This window comes from Patella vulgata, chromosome 8, assembly GCF_932274485.2.
Source record: "Patella vulgata chromosome 8, xgPatVulg1.2, whole genome shotgun sequence".
NCBI lineage: Eukaryota > Metazoa > Mollusca > Gastropoda > Patellidae > Patella > Patella vulgata.
In genome coordinates, this window is record NC_065886.2 from 10,892,476 (window position 1) to 10,912,941 (window position 20,466).

The following is a 20,466-nucleotide window of genomic DNA, read 5'->3' on the forward strand; positions in this document are numbered from 1 at the left end:
CCTATTCCTTGTCACGTACAAACATGTTATACTTTTCTCCATCAACGATGACCTCACCAGCTGGGAAAACAAGAGATACAAAAAATCTTTGGTCAAAAATGTTCTGGAACCTGGCTTCGAATCCAATGCAATAATCGTCTCAGGAGATATACTCAAACGGTATAGGGAATCTTTGGGAATGATTTATCCTCGGTTCCCACTATCACGATTCGTGATACGACTGAACGTGGTAGGGTAATGGTAGTGATCCTATCATGTCTTAACATATATTGAGGTTAGTCGTGTTGGTCGTATCGAAGCTTATCCGAATGTATCCACACGTACCAGATCATAGACTCAATAGGCACTATCTAATCGTAACGCATCGCACTACAGTGGAAACCTAGCATTAACAATCATAATTGATATAAACAATAAATATGATCAATCGTTGGGCTAGAAGAATGAATTACTTTCTAACTCCCGCCTTTATCACATGTCAAGTGATTTACACTCGTGACATTAATACAATAATTTCCCTCTTTACTTTGAAACGAGGGATATTTTGTATATTTTAATTATAATAATTTGTTCAAGGAAATACTTGGGCAAACTTTCTCTCTCCGCACACTGCATTGCATTTGCAGTGTAGAAAAATGGGTTGTTAAACCTCATGTAATTTTTCTGTAATTGTCCGTCAAATTTCAGTTCTACATTATTTAAAAAAGCAAAAATATATTTTTAATCTGTATTAGTCTTACAAAAAGAAGAAATAATTGAACAAAGGTTAACCATCACTTGAAATTTTGTTTAATTTATTAAAAAGTACAGTAAACTTCACATAAGTCTGATCTAAATGGACTGACCAATTTTATCCGAGTTAAGTGAAGATCCGAGTTATTCGAAGACCGAAATTCCATCTTAGCTCGATTAGAACTAAACTGCAAGAGCCAGATAATAATTGATTCAAAGTCACATTTCAAGCTTCTATTCGTATGTGCGAGTAGATAACTTCCGGTTTGTCGCCATCTTTGAAAAATGTCCTAAATTTTCCCAGAAATATTCTATACAAAATGATAGAGGAAAGTATTTTGGAACTCTGTGCGTGGAATACTGTATCTAACCGCGATTTAGACCATCGGGACGAAACAGTCAAATTCTGAACATACTGCCGATCTGACTTAGGCGAAGGAAAAAAAACAGAATTAGATCAAATGGATCGAACATTTTGAGTTAAGCAAAGATCCGACTTAGGAAATCTTACACATCGAAATTTAATAATAAAAACGTGCCGTATCAAAGGGTCCAAACGATTTTATCCGAGTTGAGCAAAGTTCTGACTTATACGAATCTGACTTATGCGAGTTTTACTGTATACTACATGTACAAGGGTTGGTGGGGACCCTTCCAAGACTAAATCTTATCATTATTTAATCCGGAGCAAAAGTTCTTAATCTGTGAATGGCATCTTGGACAGCTACCCACTTCTATATGGATTTCCAATTTAATTTATTTAAACTTTTACATGTATGTGTTTGACCAGGCGGACCGGGCGGACAATAAAATCATAACATCAAACTATAACTAAAGAGAAGATGACTCACCAAACCTGCTATTTGGGCTGCTTGTCGATTGATTCGTTTAACTGATCCATTCTTAATACTATTCAATAATCTGAAAAGAATGAAGTCATGTGAATCAACAGAAGGAGATGATAATTGATAAATACGTTAATAATAGCCACTTAAGGACATTCCACGACGAAATATTATCACAGGCCAACAATAACTCAACTATTCAACAAATACATGTACATATTATAACTTAAAGAGGCAGTCTGTGATATCGCCCTGGGTGGAAGCAGACTGTTCAACCCAACAAGAGGCAGTCTGTGATATCACCCTGGATGGAAGCAGACTGTTCAACCCAACAAGAGGCAGTCTGTGAGATCACCCCCCGGTGGAAGCAGACTGTTAAACCCAACAAGAAGAGACAGTCTCACAGTAAGTTCGACGAGGGGCAGTCTCTCACCCTGGATGGAAGCAGGCATTAAACCCAACAAGAAGAGGCAGTTTATCATCTTGATGGGTGGAAGCAGACGGTAATCACAACAAGAGTAAGTTTTTCATCTTGCTGACCATCCACCAAGTTTTAAAATATTGTCTTCTTATTTGATTTGAAATGAAATGAAAGGAACTATCCAGGATAATGAGGATGAACATAGAGGCAGTTTAATCTTTCCACACTTCACCTAATTGCAAGAATATTTTCTAAAATCAGATATATAAAATTGTTCACATCAAATTTTCTAGAATGTGAGAATGCCACTTTAACCAATAAACCAGTCACGCAATTTAATTAAAATTCAAAGCATTTTGCAAAATCATAAAAGCATGTATAATTAGAGGTTGGCTGTAAAATTTGTATTGAGGGAATCTGTGTGATAGTGTTACACAGGTGGCTTAGTTTATTCTCATATATTATGACATCTATAAAGAAGAATTAAAACACTTCTAAATATTTGACAAACATCATAAACTGATCCATTTCTCACCAAGATTAAATAGCGGAGGTTTTAAACATAATATTAACATATTTAAAGGTGCATTACCTTTTTTTTAACATTAAATAGCCAGGGTTATAATCATCGAATTAACATATTTAAAGGGGACTACCTTTTTAAAGATTTAACAAGCCAACAGTGAGGCTGATGTCCCCCGCCGAAATCCTCAAATAAATAGATGACACATATTAATTAATCGCACATTTACTTTTTTCAAATGTATCAAGCAATCAAACTATACACTAAGTTTCATCACTCTCTATCAGATAGAATCAAAGTTATCTTGTCCCAAAGCATCGACTAAGGAAATTGCACATCTCTGCTTAGCTTTAGCTCGATATGTTAATCATTGAACTCAATCAAGACGAACATCTACATCAAGTTTAAACATACTAACTCAATTAGAAGCAGAGTTGTTTAACCAAAGTCTTGACCAATCAAAATGCTTATTGCTCCTTAGCCTAAGCAGAAAATTTTCATCATCAAACTTAGTCATGGTATTGATGTAATGAAACTATACACCAAGTTTCATCACTCTCACTTAATTAGAACTAAAGTTATCGTGTCCCAAAGCATCAACCAATCAAATTGCTTATCTCTGCTTACCCTAAGCAGAAAATGCCCATCTTCGTAATCCATCAAGGCAGTGACCTCATAAACACCTACACCAAGTTTGTACATTCTAGCTCAATTAGAAGTAGAGTTATTGTGTGCCAAAGTCTCGGCCAATCAAATTGCTTATCGCTCTGCTGACACGGAGCAGAAATTGCTCATCATCGAACTTAGTCAAGGTATTGATGTAATGAAACTATACACCAAGTTTTATCACTCTCAGTTAATTGGAACTAAAGTTATCTTGTCCCAAAGCATCAACCAATCAAATTGCTTATCTCTACTTACCCTAAGCAGAAAATGCTCATCTTCACACTCCATCAAGACATTGACCTAATAAACACTTACACCAAGTTTGAAGATTCTAGCTCAATTAGAAGGAGAGTTGTTGTGTTCCAAAGTCTCAGCCAATCAAATTGCTTATCGCTCTGCTTACCCTGAGCAGAAAATGCTCATTATCGAACTTAGTCAAGGTATTGATGTATTGAAACTATACACCAAGTTTCATCACTCTCACTTAATTAGAACTAAAGTTATCGTGTCCCAAAGCATCAACCAATCAAATTGCTTATCTCTGCTTACCCTAAGCAGAAAATGCTCATCTTCGAACTCCATCAAGGCATTAAGAAGGAGAGTTATCGTGTCCCAAAAAGTGTGACGGACAGACAGACGGATTTAAAAATAGTGGAGGTTATATTTTAACATATTTAAAGGTGCATTACCTTTTTTTAAGATTAAATAGCCAGGGTTATAATCATCGAAGTAACATATTTAAAGGTGTACTAGCTCTAAGGTTAAAACATTGTATTAGCTTATTCAAAGAGGCACTACCTTATTAAAGATTACTTACAGTAGCTAAGTGTCTAACTCAAAATCATCCAAAGTCTTAGAAATTGAAATCTCAAATTATTTGTCAGTTTAAATCAACATTGATGTTGTGATTTTACCGGAAAAAGATGGGCTTCTGATATCCAATATTTAAGACAAAAGACAAGACAAAATCGAGTACCATAATGCATTTCAGCACTATTTGTAACAAGGGACTCGAAGAACGCAGTTAAACATATTTCACAAATCATGTCAAACGGTGACGCCATTATCTTACTATCGGTGTAGACTGGAATAACAAGACACTAGAGATTGCAATTCGATTGAGACTTCTGGCGTATATCGCCAAACATACATGTAACTGATTAAAAATTAGAGTAAAAATGGAAACGACTGAATGTAAATCAGTTTATACATCCATATGTACATGTATATATGTTGTGACCCATTTGTGTCAATTTCTAGGTCCCAAATATTAGGGATTTAGCTCCTTTAAATACATGTAGCAGAGGTTAAAACATTGTACATGTATTAACTTATCCAAAGATGCATTACCTTTTTAACATAAAGGGGCACTACCTTTCAAATGTCAAATAGATTTAATATTGAGCATGCTTTTGGATGGATTTGGTGCTCTACAAATGCACATTATTATTATTTATTTATTATTAGGGGTTATAAAAGATTGTATTAACATATTTAAAGGGGAACTCCTTTTTAACATATTCAAAGGTGAACTACCTTTTTTTTAAGATTAAATATCGGAGGTTAAAACATGGTTTAAACTTATTTAAAATGTACTGCCTTTTGTAAGATTAAATAGTGGAGGTTATAAAATATTGTATTAATCTTTTTTTAGATTAAATAATGGAGGTTATAAAACACCATATTAACTATTTAAAGGTGTACTACACTACCTTTAAATATCCGAGGCTAAATCATTGTATTAACTTATTTAAAGATGTTATACATGTAACTTTTCTGTTGATAATAATTTTAAACTTCACTAGGTACATTTTGTTGTATTATTAAAGAACAAGCCTGTAAATATCTAGTTAAAATAACATGGTGTCACAGATCCAATAACTGAATAGAGAGAGACAGTGAGAGATGGGAGAGGAGAGGTTGTTTAATTCTATCTTAATAATTTACTTGCTTATCAGTAGTCTAATGTGTGCTATTTAGATCATAAGGTCTGTCACCGAATCAAGTGGCGTGATCCCATGCTTGTATGCAACAAGGAGTAGGGGGAGGGGGTTTCCTTCTCGACCTTGTAGGTTTTTCTCCACTGTCCTCCCACTGCCAACTACTTCTTCAGCCCAAGAGAATTATTGAAATATAATTTGTTTCATACATGTATGTTAGTTGTAAAATAAAAAAGTTTGTTTTGGGAGTTGGGTGGTCTAGTGGTTTAACGCATGGGTGTGAAATCACAAGGTCTGTCAATGAGTCAAGTGGCGTGGTTTCGATTCCTTGCTTGAATGTGACAAGAAGTACATGTAGGATCACCTGTACAGTCTCATGGGTTTCCTCCCACTGCTAAATACCCATGCATGCAAGCAAATTTTGAAATAAAATTGAACCATATGTTAGTCCCAAAATGATCTAGTTTGTATCGAGTGGATGTTAAACTCCATTCCACTCTTTCTCTCCCCTCTACAATATAACAAATCTTAGGATTTCCAAAACAAGAGAGAAAACTTACTCGCAAAACAGGATGCCATCTTCCAATGATTTTCTGGGATCATCTGGGAAGATAAACTTCTTTCTTGTAACAGCCTGAAAACAAAAGTAAAATATATATATCATTTATTGTGTGTTTCTACTGTGACAAACAATTTCATGTCATGTAGTGTGATCTAATCAAGGGAGACAACTACATTCTATGTTGTCATTAACAATCTTAATACTTGTTTTTATAATACAATGGGCGGAACATCTCATCAACACAATACTTTGATCATTCTGAGACTAACATGTGGTTACTTTTGTCCTATTGTCATGTGTGCAACACTAGAGAGGTGAATTTGGCCCAGACAGTGGCATTTATGCCTTCTCTTCCAAATGTCAAGAATTCTTTTACATGTACACTAATGTGTACACAGGTGAAATTATTTGTTGTCCAATCCGACTGACTAGGCAACCACTTTACTTGCTAGGACCACAAACTGCTACATGTACCCTTGACAAATGTGTATTTAGGGAACACTACATTTATATAGAATGTGTATATGGGTATTTCTATTTTTCCTAAGAGCTTGGTCTAATTCATATTCACACATTTCCATTTGCAGGATTCTGTATCAAATTGGAATTCTAATGTGATAAGACTGATGAAATTTGGTAAAAAAAAAAAGAAAGTGTTTTAGGCCGAGCATTCAAAGGTGGTGCGAGGGGAGGGGGGAGGCGGGGGTAAGATTCCTTTGACCAACCCTATCAAAATATTTTTATGTCAACCCCCCTTTAATATTTTTATTCCGATAAGTAGGACATATTGGGGGTCTTTGTTAGAAGAAATGTCATGGATTTAACATCAACAGGGACAGAATCAAAAGGGACAGAATTAATAGTCTGAACCCTGATTCTTTACAGAATTACTTCCCTTTAGTCTCCAAATCAAACTACATAACTACATGTACAAGTACAGGTATGACTTTTTTTGTTTATTTACATGTAATTAACGCCGACCCCCACCTCCTCCCCCATATAGTTTTCCACTAGGCTATCTCTGTTATAGTATCATACTCTTTAGACAGACAAAGAATGAATGATGTTATTATTAAACTGAGACATATTTGACCAATCTTGAGAAATAAAGTCCTGATTATCTCCCTTTAGTCTTCAGAATACAAACATGTTGGGGGATAAACTTTTAAATTGTTGATACAAACACAGTTAAATAGAGTTTTTCTTTAGTTTCTATTGTTATAATCCAGAAGCATAATTTAGTGGAAAAGTATGTCAGGAAAGAGTTTGAATGTAGTTTTTTTAATTCTGACTGCCCTGTACTTCTCAAAGGCTTACGTGACACTGAACATTTATCAACAAACAAGGACACATTTCTATGGAATACAATTATTGTTAAGTGCATTTTGACCAGATTTCTCTAGTCTTTATCAAGTAAAGTTTCAATACAATATCAAAGTAGCAGTTTGATTATTCTTAACCTCGAACTTTCCTTATTTAACAAAAAAAAAGGAATTGTGATGATCTTAAGCAATTGAACATAATATAACACAACATAGTTGTATAGATAGCAATGACTACAACTGTATATTACATACACACAATGTTTCGACAAGATTTTACTGGTCGTTTTCATTTGTATACTTGATAACGACAGGTGAAATCTTGTCAAAACGTTGTGTGTATATAATATAGTGATTGTTATCTATAGAACTGTGTTGTGTTAAGGTATTTTATTCAGCTCATCAGCCGATCAAATAAAACTTAATATACATGTTCACCATTTTTTTTATCAGTACTATTTTTTTTAAAATATAATATCGCTAGTTGAATTAATTACAAACAAGATGACTAGTCATCAACATCCTGCGCCCTTGCACTTGTTTGGAAGAAATAAGGAAAAATAACTTGTTTATGCTATTGGTAATCAATATAAAAATGTATCAGATTTCGCAAACAGTGTCACTGGTCCTAATATTGTGGCCCTGTTTAGTAGATATTGCTCTCTATTTCTGAAAACAAATGACTGATTGCTATTTACTAGAAGATTTGAGATAATTTATGACATTAAGCTCTGGTTTTAAAAATTAGACATGACTACATAGAAAATAGAGATATTTTGCAAGTGGAGGGAACTGGAGCTTTAGACAAATCTCATATTCCGACACATGGTATATCAATTCACAGAATTTCATACTCTGATCACAGTAGCTCAGCAAGGCAGGGTCGCTACTCCCTGTAAGGTTTGCACAACAACCTTTGCCTACCTCAATTAGCTGCTGTATGTTAAACAATAAACTTATACATCAGAAAATAAAATACTATAATAGGTTAATATTTGTACAAAGTTTCAAAAAGATTTCTTGAACAGATAATAAAATATGCTCCAGAAACAAAATCAGGACGGAAGGCTGGATTTCAGAAAATAAAATAATGGGTAAAATTATTTTAAAGGTATCTTGAACAGTCAAATGTGTTTCCATGGAAACACATAAAATTATGAAATCTGAGAAATTCAAAATAAGTGCCATGAAGATATCTTGAACGATTTATGAGATATGCTCCAGAAACAAAATTGTACACCAAAAACTAAGTAAAATTTGTTTCCATGGAAACACACAAAATATCAATCCCAGAAATTCCTAAACAGCAAAAGGCACAACTACTGTAATGGGTTGATGTGTGTGCAAAGTTTCAGAAAGATATCTTGAACGGTTTATGAGATATGCTCCGGAAAGAAAATTGTACACCAAAAACTAAGTCAAATTTGTTTCCATGGAAACACAAAAAATATAAATCCCAGAAATTCCTAAATAGCAAAAGGCACAACTACTGTAATAGGTTGATGTGTGTGCAAAGTTTCAGAAAGATATCTTGAATAGTTTATGACATATGCTTCGGAAACAAAATTGTACACCAAAAACTAAGTCATTTTTGTTTCCATGGAAACACAAAAAAATATAAATCCCAGAAATTCCTAAATAGTAAAAGGCACAACTACTGTAATAGGTTGATATGTGTGCAATGTTTCAGAAAGATATCTTGAACGGTTTATGAGATATGCTCCAGAAACGAAATCGGACGGACGGATGGACGAACCCCATTTCAATATCCCTCCCTAACTTCGTTCGGCGCGGGATAATAAACAATGGCTACAAGCCATCTCATAAGAGAGAAAGGGAAAAATGGGATTTAACGTCCACTCGACACAAACTAGGTCATTTCGGAACTAACATATGGTTTAATTTTATTTCAATAATTCGCTTGCGCGTAGGGGTCTTTAGCAGTGGGAGGAAACCAGAAGACCCGGAGAAAACCCACGAGGTTGGCAGGCGACCCTACTCCTTGTCACGTACAACCGGGGATTCGAAACCACGCCATTTGACTTAATGACAGGCCATCCAACCCCTCTGAAGAAAGAGAGAGAGAGAGGGGTTTAACGTCAACTTGACACAAACTAGGTCATTTTAGGACTATCATATGGTTCAATTTTATTTCAATAATTAACTTACACGTAGGGGTCTTTAACAGTGGGAGGAAACTGGAGGACCTGGAGAAAACCCACGAGGTTGGACAGACTACCCTACACCTTGTCACGTACAACCAGGGAATGGAAAACCCGCCAGTTGACTCAATGACAGACCTTACGATACAGCGCGCACATGCTAACCATTCGGCCATCCAAACCTCCCAATTGAGAAATAATTGTTAAATGTTTCTAAGTTCCTTTATCGGATTCTTTGATATAATTTATTTGATAGGTACACTGTAACCTATAACTGTGCTTAGACTAGAGTAATAGTTTAGTGGCGCATCTGGTTGATAATTAACTGTGTGTATATCTACTAGAATAAAAGTTGAGTAGTGTGTACCTGTATATAGATAATGTTGTCAGGTATAATATACAGGTAACATTAATATGTTACACCTAAAGGTGATAACAGAAAAGAGGTCAAATCACTTTACAAACTGATATCTGTATTAAATCAAATTAAATGGGGTTTAATGTCTTACTGTTCTGCTCCTATACTGGGCATATGTTGTGCAGTGTGCTATGATGGAAATTTTGCCAGGACAGCGGCACTATGACCTACTCTTACATGTATATCGAATTCCAACTGCCAAGGGATCTTTTACGTGCATGCCTATGTGTACACAGGAACTCGGTTTTTTGTATCATCCAAACAACTAGAAAGCTGTCCTTGTCAGGCCCTGCATCCTGCATCACTTAAAAAAGAGGAAACCACGTCAGAAAATCCAGATGAACTTCCTCAGCCAACCCCGGGAGCGAAACCGCAACCTTCAGAGTAGCCAGCAAGCATCTTACTCACTTAGGCACTGTGGCTCCCAATATCTATATCATGCATGGGAGTTGGGGTGGGTCATTGAATAAGGCGCTGGCTCTTTACCCCCATCCCATGGTTTTTTCCAGCATGGTTTCTCATTGTCAGAGTTGTAGGATGGAGAGCCTTGCAACGCAGAGTATCTGTTCGCTTGGATAGTAGGAAAAAAATACATGCATGTAAAAGAACCTAGGCAGAACTACCTTTATAACACACTAATAGTGTATGCCCATCAGCCCAGATGGACCAGTAAAGTGGGTAGTTAAAACCCCATTTCATTTCATTTCAGACCTTACTAAAATCTGTATACTTTATTAAACAGTCCTTACTCTCATGCCACAGCATTCAATAGGACACCACTTGGGACACCACTGCAGTAGGATCCCACTTGAACGGCATTACAGTACGTAGGATCCAACTAGGACAGTATGGCACTAGGATCCCACTGTACAATGTACATGTAGTAGAATCCCACTTGAAAAGCATTACAGTAGAATCCCACTTGAACAGTCCAATGTATGGCAGTTGAATCCCACTTGAAAAGCATTTCAATAGGATCCCACTTGAACAATATTACAGGAGGATAAGACTTGGACAGAATTGTGGTAGAATCCCCCTTCCCATGAGGTTGGACAGGTGACCCTACTCCTTATCACGTACATGTATAAGCAGGGATTGGAAACCCCACCACATGACTCGATGACAGACCTTATGATCTAACACACACATGTTAAACCATTCGGCCACCCAACAGCCCATAAAACCTTGAAATTTGAACAACACGAGGAGAGTAAACTAACTGTACCAATACATTAGTTTTAGATAAAACACTGTCAAATGAACTGTCAAGCTAGAATGAACAACTCATTCACAAACATAATCAGAGCATATAAACTACGGATCTTTATTTATTAAAAAGAAAATGACTTTGATATGAATTATGAAAGGAATTTCTTAAATATTTTTATTCAATAAGAAAATTAAGCGCCTGTGTCGAAGTTCAGAGTTGATAGTTGCTAATACAAAACATACTCCAAACTATAAAATCCTGTACTTTGAAGAGGAGAATTAAATACCTCCTTTCAAAAATAGCACAACTATACCTTAATGGACTCAGTGGTGTTCATGTATTCAAGAGGAGGGTGGGGCTTGGGGGGGATATGAAATGAAGACAGGCATACAATTTGCAAAGTGCTATGGGGTACATTTTGCCTAGATGGGACCTTGGGTTTTGATCCTACATGTATCCTAATTACTGACTGGCCCTTCATCCTGCAAGGGGAAACCTGCTGAAAAACCCCAAGGAAATTACTCAGGCAATAAAGGGATTGAACTTGGGATCTTTTCATGGTTAGTGAGCTATGCAGTGCCTTACACAACAAACAACCATGGCTACGTAAACTTAAAGAGAGAGAGAAATGGGGTTTAACCTCCACTCAACATAAAACTATGTCATTTTGGGACTAACAAATGGTTCAATTTTATTTCAATAATTCGCTTGCGCATTGGGGTTTTCAGCAGGAGGAAACTGGAGGACCCGGCGAAAACCTACGAGGTTGGACAGGCGACCCTTCTCCTTGTCATGTACAAGCGGGGAATCGAAACCACATCACTTGACTCAATGACGGACCTTACGATCCTACATGCACATGTACATGTACATGTTTACCAGTCAGTCGCCCAACACCATGCTACCTAAATTGAAAAGAACTATAAATTAGATAATATGCAATTGTCTAAACCTATCTATTGTGATAAATAAAATCAACTGAGAGATAACCACAACTGTGAACTAGCCCAAGGTACATGTATATAATGGTTCGTTATTATTGACAGGTATATTGTATATTAATATAGTATTTACTGGGGGTTAATTATACCCTATAGGGGTTATTGATAACTACTGTTCATCCATGCAGACGGTCAAGCCTTAAGCTACACACATGTACATCCTTCTGTTTATTGTATAACGCAGGCTATAAAATACACGATAAAACACCCATGAATCAGACTATAATTTTTATGGGATATCAATCACTGGTTTTATTCTAAAAGCACGATGGTTCGACAAGTATTCTCTTATCGTTATCAGACTTATTGTTCTGCTTTGTTCTGTTTAATCTGTTCCTCAATCTCTACATGTAAATGCCTCTCAAAGATTATAAAAACATCCATGTACACGAAAACAAAAACTTTTATAATATTTCAATTATACAAATGGACAGAATTACGATTGTAACCTAGACAGTTATATTTCTTTGAATCAAGGCCGAGAGACTTCTGCATCTCTTGGGAGGGAATAGATATGGGATGTCTCTCAAACATCCATGGACATGAAAACAAATTTTTTTATTTCAATTATAAAATGGAACAGAATACGACTGGAACATAATGTAGTAGCCAGTTACTATCTTCAAATCAAAGTCGAAAGCCTCTAGCCACTCTTGAGACTGACTTGATATGGGATATAATCCTCATCAATACATTACAGTTGGTCAAAATATTTTTATTTCAATGATATTTGTAATGACCAGGAACAATAATACTACATGTATAGATTCAAATTGAATAATAAGAATGCAATAAATTTAAAAAGATGACCAGTTATCAACATCCCGAACCTTTATGGACAGTCAAATTTGTTTCTGTGCAAACAATGATTTTTCTAACTGTGAAATTTCAAATTAGCAAAAGACACATCAACTTGTGTTTGATACACAAAATTAAACGATACCCGGATTACAGTGTTATAATATAATACATGATGTGTCTATGAAGTATCATAAAGATATCTGGAGTGGTTCCTGAGATATATCTATACTCCGGAAACAAATAAAATGAGGTTTAACGTCCTACTTTTTTTAACCAACATTGGTCAATGAAGACAGACATTGTAGTGTGCTATGGGCGTAATTTTGCTACAGCCTAAACTTACATCTGTTGAGGGTTCTTTTACGTGCATGTCAACATGTACACGTGATCTCATTGTTTTGTACTATCGGAACCACTAGAGTCTGTTGGAATCAATGACAGACAGAGCTCATTTTAACATCCTTCCCCATAACTTCATTTGGCATGGGGTAACAAGCATATAACCCACAAATTACCTGGCAACGACAGAGCTCACAGGGATTCTGTTGAAGTATATCTAACCAGATATCGTATTTTTGGTCAGGAAATTAAATATGTAAACAGGACACACATTATTGAAACTAAACAGTCATGTTTAAACCGGACACAAGCACAAAATTAGATGATTTGGTGTGATTTTAAACGATTTTTACAAATATTCAAACAAAGATTTTTGTATAGAATGAATGTGAATGTGAAAGGAATTACGGCTAAATACACAAGATTGAATGATATCTGGGTTAAAGTGCATACTGTTTGAATATATTCTAGTCTTACAATCAATGAAGAGAGAGAGAGAGAGAGAGAGAGAGATGGGATTAACGTCCACTCCACACAAACTAGGTCATTTCATGGACTAACATATGGTTCAATTTTATTTCAATAATTCGCTTGCGCGTAGGAGTCTTTAGCAGTGGGAGGAAACCGGAGGACCCGGAAAAAACCCACGAGGTTGGACAGGCGACCCTACTCCATGACATGTACAACCGGGGAATCGAAACCATGCCAGTTGACTCAATGACACGCTAACCATTCGGCCATCCAATCCCACTTCAATCAATGGTAGTGAAGTAATCTAGAATTACAATGTATAATAAATACATATATTTTACAATCTACAATCAATGGTTAAGTAATCTAGGATTAAAATTGTTAAAGAGACAAAGCTTTAAATCCTATTTTTTACGGTTATAACATCCAGTATTCCCAATTACATTTTAAGCAGGCGTTTAATTTGGATTTTACTGAACATAATTGATTAGAAATTACAATAATCTGTTGTCAGAATTGAATGTACCCGGTAAATCACTTTGATACATTGATATTACATTAACATGTGCGATTTTAATGTTCCAAAGAATAGAGCCATATACCTGTATGTGTGTGTGTGTGAAATCATTTATTTAACCACCACTTCCACCGTAGTGATATCGTAAACAACGCCCTTTATAGTAATGAGGACATCCACCACTTCCACCGTAGTGATATCATAAACAACGCCCTTTAACTATGTCTTATAGTAATGAGGACATGTTTAAAAGTTAGTTTATTTCCTGTACACACAGTATTAATCTATTCAACCTACTAGTCATAAATATCATAAACTACTTCAATTCCTTTAAAAGATATTACTTGATTCAGGAAAAAAAAATCATAAAGCTATTGAAAAAAATTGTATCTTTAATACTAATTCCTACCTTTTGGCATATTTCCGTGTAGAATACTGTTAGTTATTTACAATAAATAGGGAAAACTACTGGCAGTCTGTTTGACTACATGTATTAATAGAATTTATTACACGACCTTTTTTATTTGCATAAAGCAAAATCTGAATTGAGTAAATTGGATGTGGTATTTTCATGAGGAAGCAAAAGTGGTACAATTACATTATTCTGGCAAACAAGTTAGCTTAACATCATCAACATTATTTATTTTTTTCATTTCTACTTTAAATGTTATTTACGTTTCAAAATTTTGGTCATTCTAATACATGTACTTGTCTGTGACCATACAGCATTATGGATGCTTACGACTGCCCCGTTCCCCCCCCCACCCCCGGATCCATCCACTTGATTTGATATACATGTTTGTTGTCTTTTATTACTGGCAATGTCTCTCTATATAGTGTGTTTTGTCTGTGGTTTTGTCTTATTTTTTAGGAAACCACCCAACCAGTTGAACCAGTAATATTCAGGGCAAGAAGGTATGGTTCCCCAATATTGCTAATAAAATATATAAAATTTTGTTTAGAAAAAAAACTACATGTGTGATAATATTTGACCGAATGACCCCTAAAGTTTGTAAGAAAAAAAAAAATCGCAGGTTGTCACCTTGTAGGATTATATTTCAATAATAAACGTCAGAATGTCAAGTTTTAAAAGTTCAGCTTACAGTAGTTGACAATAGAAATGAAATGAAATGGGGTTTAACATCCTACTTTTCTGCTCCGACTGGGCTAATGAAGACGGGCATATGCCATACAGTGTGCTATGAGAGAAATTTTGCCCGGGCAGCGACACTATGGCCTACTCTTATATCGAATTCGAACTGCCAAGGGATCTTTTATGTGCACGCCAATGTATACATGGAACCTTTGTTTTTTGTCCCATCTGAACGACCAGACAGTTGTTCTTGTCAGGCTCTCCTTCCTGCACCACTAATGAGGGGAAACCACGTCGGAAAATCCTGATTGATGAACTTTCTCGGTCAATGCTGGGATCGAACACGCGACCTCCCGGCTATCGAGCCACCATGTAAAAGCTAAATCTGTATTGTCTATTGTAGGTTTTTATTTTGGCCTCATATAGATTATTAATTGGACATTTATTTACTACATGTACATGTATACTCAACTTTCTGGACCAATTGAATGGATTTGAACACATGCTAGATTTAAAAATTTAACAATAAAATGGATAATTGAGACTTATATGTAAGTCTTGATTGTCAAGTACCATTGCTACGATAATAACCAGTCAGTTATAACTTTGCCCAGAATAAAGTACTGGTAATTCGAATGAAATTTTTAATATATTAATTTCTTTATCCTTATCTATTTTTGAACTATTATACATGTACATGTGGCATGAACGGTCACCTCTTTATCTTAATCTTACATAATGCATGTTTAAAATCTTTAAAAAAGACACATTCCAATGAAATGATTTATAGGGTATTTTTTTTTTAATAAGATGCAAAATAGTAACACCCACTCTTACTAAATTAACTAAAAAAAAATGCCTTAATTTCCTGTTCAATCTGACATGTATAAAAACCCTGTCGATTTTAAACTAGTCTTAATATACAATGTATAATGGCCTGCTAGATATTTAAATTTGCACAGGAAGTTAAAAGTTTATTGTTTACACAGTTGGTCAATCGGCTACTATCAACGGTCATCACAACTAACAAAGACATGAGAAGGCATGTCAGTTATTTGTAAACAAAGTGCTAGTGGACAGGGAATGGGGATTAAGATGCACACAACACAACTATGGTATTTCTGGACTAACTTTGTCAGATTCCTCCACAATCAGGGTATTTTCAAAAGACAATTATGGTTAACCTTTATTGGACGGGTCATGGATTCTCAGTAGTCTACAACTCACAGACATGGTGTTGTCTTAGAGTTACAGGTACCATATCATGTTGAAATGCACACACATATCAATAACTGTCCTGCTGGTATTTAGTGCTGGCACCATATCATTGAATCGATATATCACGATTTACCTTCTCCAGATTCATGACCGCAAGGCGCTGAATCACGATTCTTTTTTGTAGGTTCTTTTTGTCCCTTCAGTACTTAACCTGTCACTCTTAATTATCCATGTCACATATTATTCATAGATACTCAAACACTCTTAAATTGTTTTGTTTCTTATTTTGATCGACATCAATATCATGATCTAAAACAGTTTATCCTGTTGTTTTCTTGGTAAATATTGACCTGGTTGTGAATCGTGATATGAATTGCGTCGTAGTACCTGAATCGCAATATGTATTGTATCATGACTGCAGTCACAATGCCCAGCACTACTGGTATTAGAGGTGGTACCATGAAGATGTGTGAGTGAAAGAATGAAATGAATTCAAATATGAATTTTGCACATACCAGGATAATGAAGACAGTGATACGCTACAGCTACATATACATGTATGGGTGAAATTTTATCTGGACAGCAATTGAATTCTATCAAAGTCAAAGTGTACATGGCAGCTTGATTTTCAATCCCATCCAAATAGCTAGGTACTGTCCTTGTCAACAAGGGGAACAAAGCCAAAAAATCCTGATGAATTTTCTCAGGTAAAACAATGATCAAATCAGATTCCTAAAAAATAATTTCCTAAGGAACATGCCCCTTTATCCCTAATACCAACTCCCTGACTTTGTAATCCACTCCATCATAATATATGTACATGAATTGAGAACCCGTTAGAAAAACAATTTCCCACAGAGCATGCCCCGTCATCCCCAGTACCAACTCCATTACTTTATAATCCTATGTACTGTTCTATGTATACCATGTGAACGAGTTAGAAGTATAATTTCTTAGGGAGCATGCCCCTCCCTCCCAAGTACCAGCTCCATTACTCTATACCCCCCACCCCCTCCCAGTCTGGGGATCACGGTGGCTAAGTGGGTAAGACACTGGCTCGCTAGCCTGGAGGTCGGGTGTTCGATCCCTGCACTGACCGAGAAAGTTCATCCAGATTTTTCGGCGTGGTTTCCCCTTGTCAGTGATGCAGGACAGAGGGGTGACAAACAAGGACAGCTGTCTAGTCGTTCGGATGGGACGAAAAACCGAGGTCCTGTGTATATATTGGCGTTCACGTAAAAGATCCCTTGGCAGTTGGAATTCAATATAAGAGTAGGCCGTAGTGACGCTGTCCGGGCAAAATTTCCATCATATCACACTGTATGGCATATGCCCGTCTTCATTAGCCCAGTTCGGAGCAGAACAGTAGGACGTTAAACCCCATTTCATTTCCCTCCCAGTCTCCTGTACTATAATACATGAGAACGAGTTAGAAATATAATTGGAGGCCAGGCCATGGTGTTAACTGGTACATGTTATTCAATGTTTAATTGTCGACATGTCGTCAGTTTATTGACAGCGAGATTACTATGTCATGTTTAAACAATACTCTATAAATAATAAGACTATTTATACGACATGTAACTGTGACCACCATAGTTAAGCTGACAAGTCAATCACATCCAATGGACAATCCCCAAAACATTACCTTTAAAATTCGCCAGTTCTGAATATCTGATTGTGTAAATTCTTATTTTAAGGTGACAAGTCTTCTGCACCCAGTGTACAATCACTAAAGACATATTTTTAAAAGTCGCTAATTCTGATCCTACTTTTTTTGAAATTTTCCCAGGTCAATTCATGCTAAAATACTCTCCTATTGTCTCTTATGGATTGTTTAACATTTAATTAATGAAACCAAAATATCTGAGCTTTGATCCAGTTTCAAAACCGGCCCATCAAAAGATTTTACCCCACATTTAAAGGTGGAGAGGGGGGAGAGAGAGAGGGGGGGGAGAGAGAGAGGGGGGGGAGAGAGAGGGGGGAGAGAGAGAGAGGGGGGAGAGAGAGAGGGGAGAGAGAGAGGGGGGAGAGAGAGAGAGAGGGGGGAGAGAGAGAGAGGGGGGAGAGAGAGGGGGAGAGAGAGAGGGGGGAGAGAGAGAGAGGGGGGGAGAGAGAGAGGGGAGAGAGAGAGGGGGGAGAGAGAGAGGGAGAGAGAGAGAGAGAGAGGGGGAGAGAGAGGGGGAAGAGAGAGAGAGAGGGGGGAGATGTAGATCTATACGCTATCATAAGACTGGACACCCAGCTTCAAAGGACCCTTTATTATATCGCAATAAACTTCTACATAACAAAAGTCCACGATTTTTCAGCGTGGTTTTCCCCTTGTCAGTGGTGCAGGAAGGAGGACTGATAACGAACAGTGTCTAGTCATTTGGATAGGACAAAAAAAAAACTCTATTGTACAGATCCTGATGAACTTTCTCGGTCAACGCCTGCAGATTAGTGAGCCGAGTGGTTTACTCACTGAACCACTGTGGCTGCCAATATCATATCAATGGTGGAAATAGAGGAATAAAATATCTGGGTAAATGTCTGACAGACAAAAAGGGATTTTCACAAACAATGGTGAAAAAAAAAACCAATGACAGTAGAAATTCAGAGTAGACTGCAAGTACATGTACATCTACATGTAGGTCACTACCCAGAGAAAATTTTCAACCAACAAAAAACATCTTCATTAACATCTAAAAGAAATATCTAATCCTAGCAGTGTGGGGGTCCTAAGGAGTAAGATGCTAGCTCGCTAACCAGGTTTGCTCTAGGGTGTTGAGATATATAGTTCCTTGGGACTTTTTGGTGCTGTTTCCCCTTTTCAGTTGTACAGATGACCTTGTAAGGACAGTGTCTTGTCTTGTCTTGTCGTTCAGATGGTGCGGATAATTGAGGTCCTCATACAGTTAAAATTCATAATAAGGGTAGGTCATAAATGACTCTCCTGACAAAATTCCCGTTACTGTATGAAGTAGATGTAACCCTGTCTTTATTAGCCCATCCGGAGCAGAAAAATTCTCTCCACTGTATGACGTACATGTACATGTAACCCTATCTTCGTTAGCCCATGTAACCCTATCTTCGTTAGCCCATGTAACCCTATCTTCGTTAGCCCATGTAACCCTATCTTCGTTAGCCCATGTAACCCTATCTTCGTTAGCCCATCAAGTGCAGAAAAACAGGACGTTAAACCATATTTCATCTAACTTTCCGCCAACTACATTTTTTGGGTGTAAGTAAATCATAAATGTGAGTAAAGGTGGTTGACAGGTTTACGAGTTCATCAACCTTGTAATTTAATTGTCCCTGAGTATATACATGTAATTTGACAGTTTGTAAGTAGACTAAACTGAAATCAAAGTGTTATAAATGTCATCATATGGTAATATTAAACAATTATATATATATAGATACATGTAGACAGACAGTAGACACATGTATCAACTTTCATATAACAACCATTTTAAAAGTTTAACACACTCAGCTTTTTACATGTATTTAAACCAGAACTTATATTTGGAGAGCAAAACTGCTTAATTTTATATGAAAAGTCCTTAAAATCCTCTACCTTAGTGCTGAGCAACAAACTCGATTTGTTTGATACGTTTTCAAACCTAAACACGTCAGTCTTCATCTGGAAATGGAGACTGGATGTCCCAAGCGGTATTATAGGGTGTCTGGATAAAACCTGACTTTCATTTCATAAAAACGTGTAGGTGAAATTTACCTTTCGTTATCAAGTACAGCACGTGGACCATACATGTACATTGTATAGACCTCTAAAGGAACGGCAATAGATTATCAGGGCACCCAACGAAAAAATTGACCCAAAATCTTAAAAGGGTTACGTGCCCGGATAAGCGGTTTTGACGTCCACGTCCATGTGACTCAATATTTTGAGGTGAAATCTTGAGACCAGATAAATACACCATTCCTCTATATTAATGCTCTTAAATTTCATACATACACAGAGTTTTATTTCTGATACTCTGTTAAAATCAAGATGGTCCCTTTAACCACAATACTGTACATGGACCTGTACGCTTTTACTGGAGGAAGGTGGGTAGGTATGCAAAAATGTCCCTCTCCTCCCACAATAAAATGCAACTCCATCCCCTAGGTCAAAATCTATGAAATGGGGTTTAACGTACTACTCTTCTGCTCCTAAACTAGGCTAATGAAGACGGGCATACGCAGCGGCACTATCGCCTACTCGAATTCCAACTGTCAAGGG

General features: G+C 36.5%; 1 protein-coding gene across 2 annotated transcripts in view; it reads right to left on the reverse strand.

Moving 5' to 3' along the window:
* The window catches only part of LOC126830949 (histone-lysine N-methyltransferase, H3 lysine-79 specific), a 134,474-nt gene that overhangs the window by 103,862 nt on the left and 10,146 nt on the right, over positions 1–20,466 (reverse strand). For both annotated transcript variants that reach the window (XM_050561485.2, XM_050561484.2), the window contains exons 2-3: positions 5,688–5,761; positions 1,584–1,653 (exon numbers count right to left, since the gene is read on the reverse strand). In XM_050561485.2, coding sequence (XP_050417442.1) covers positions 1,584–1,653; positions 5,688–5,761 — 144 coding nt within the window. The remainder of the gene's footprint in view (positions 1–1,583; positions 1,654–5,687; positions 5,762–20,466) is intronic.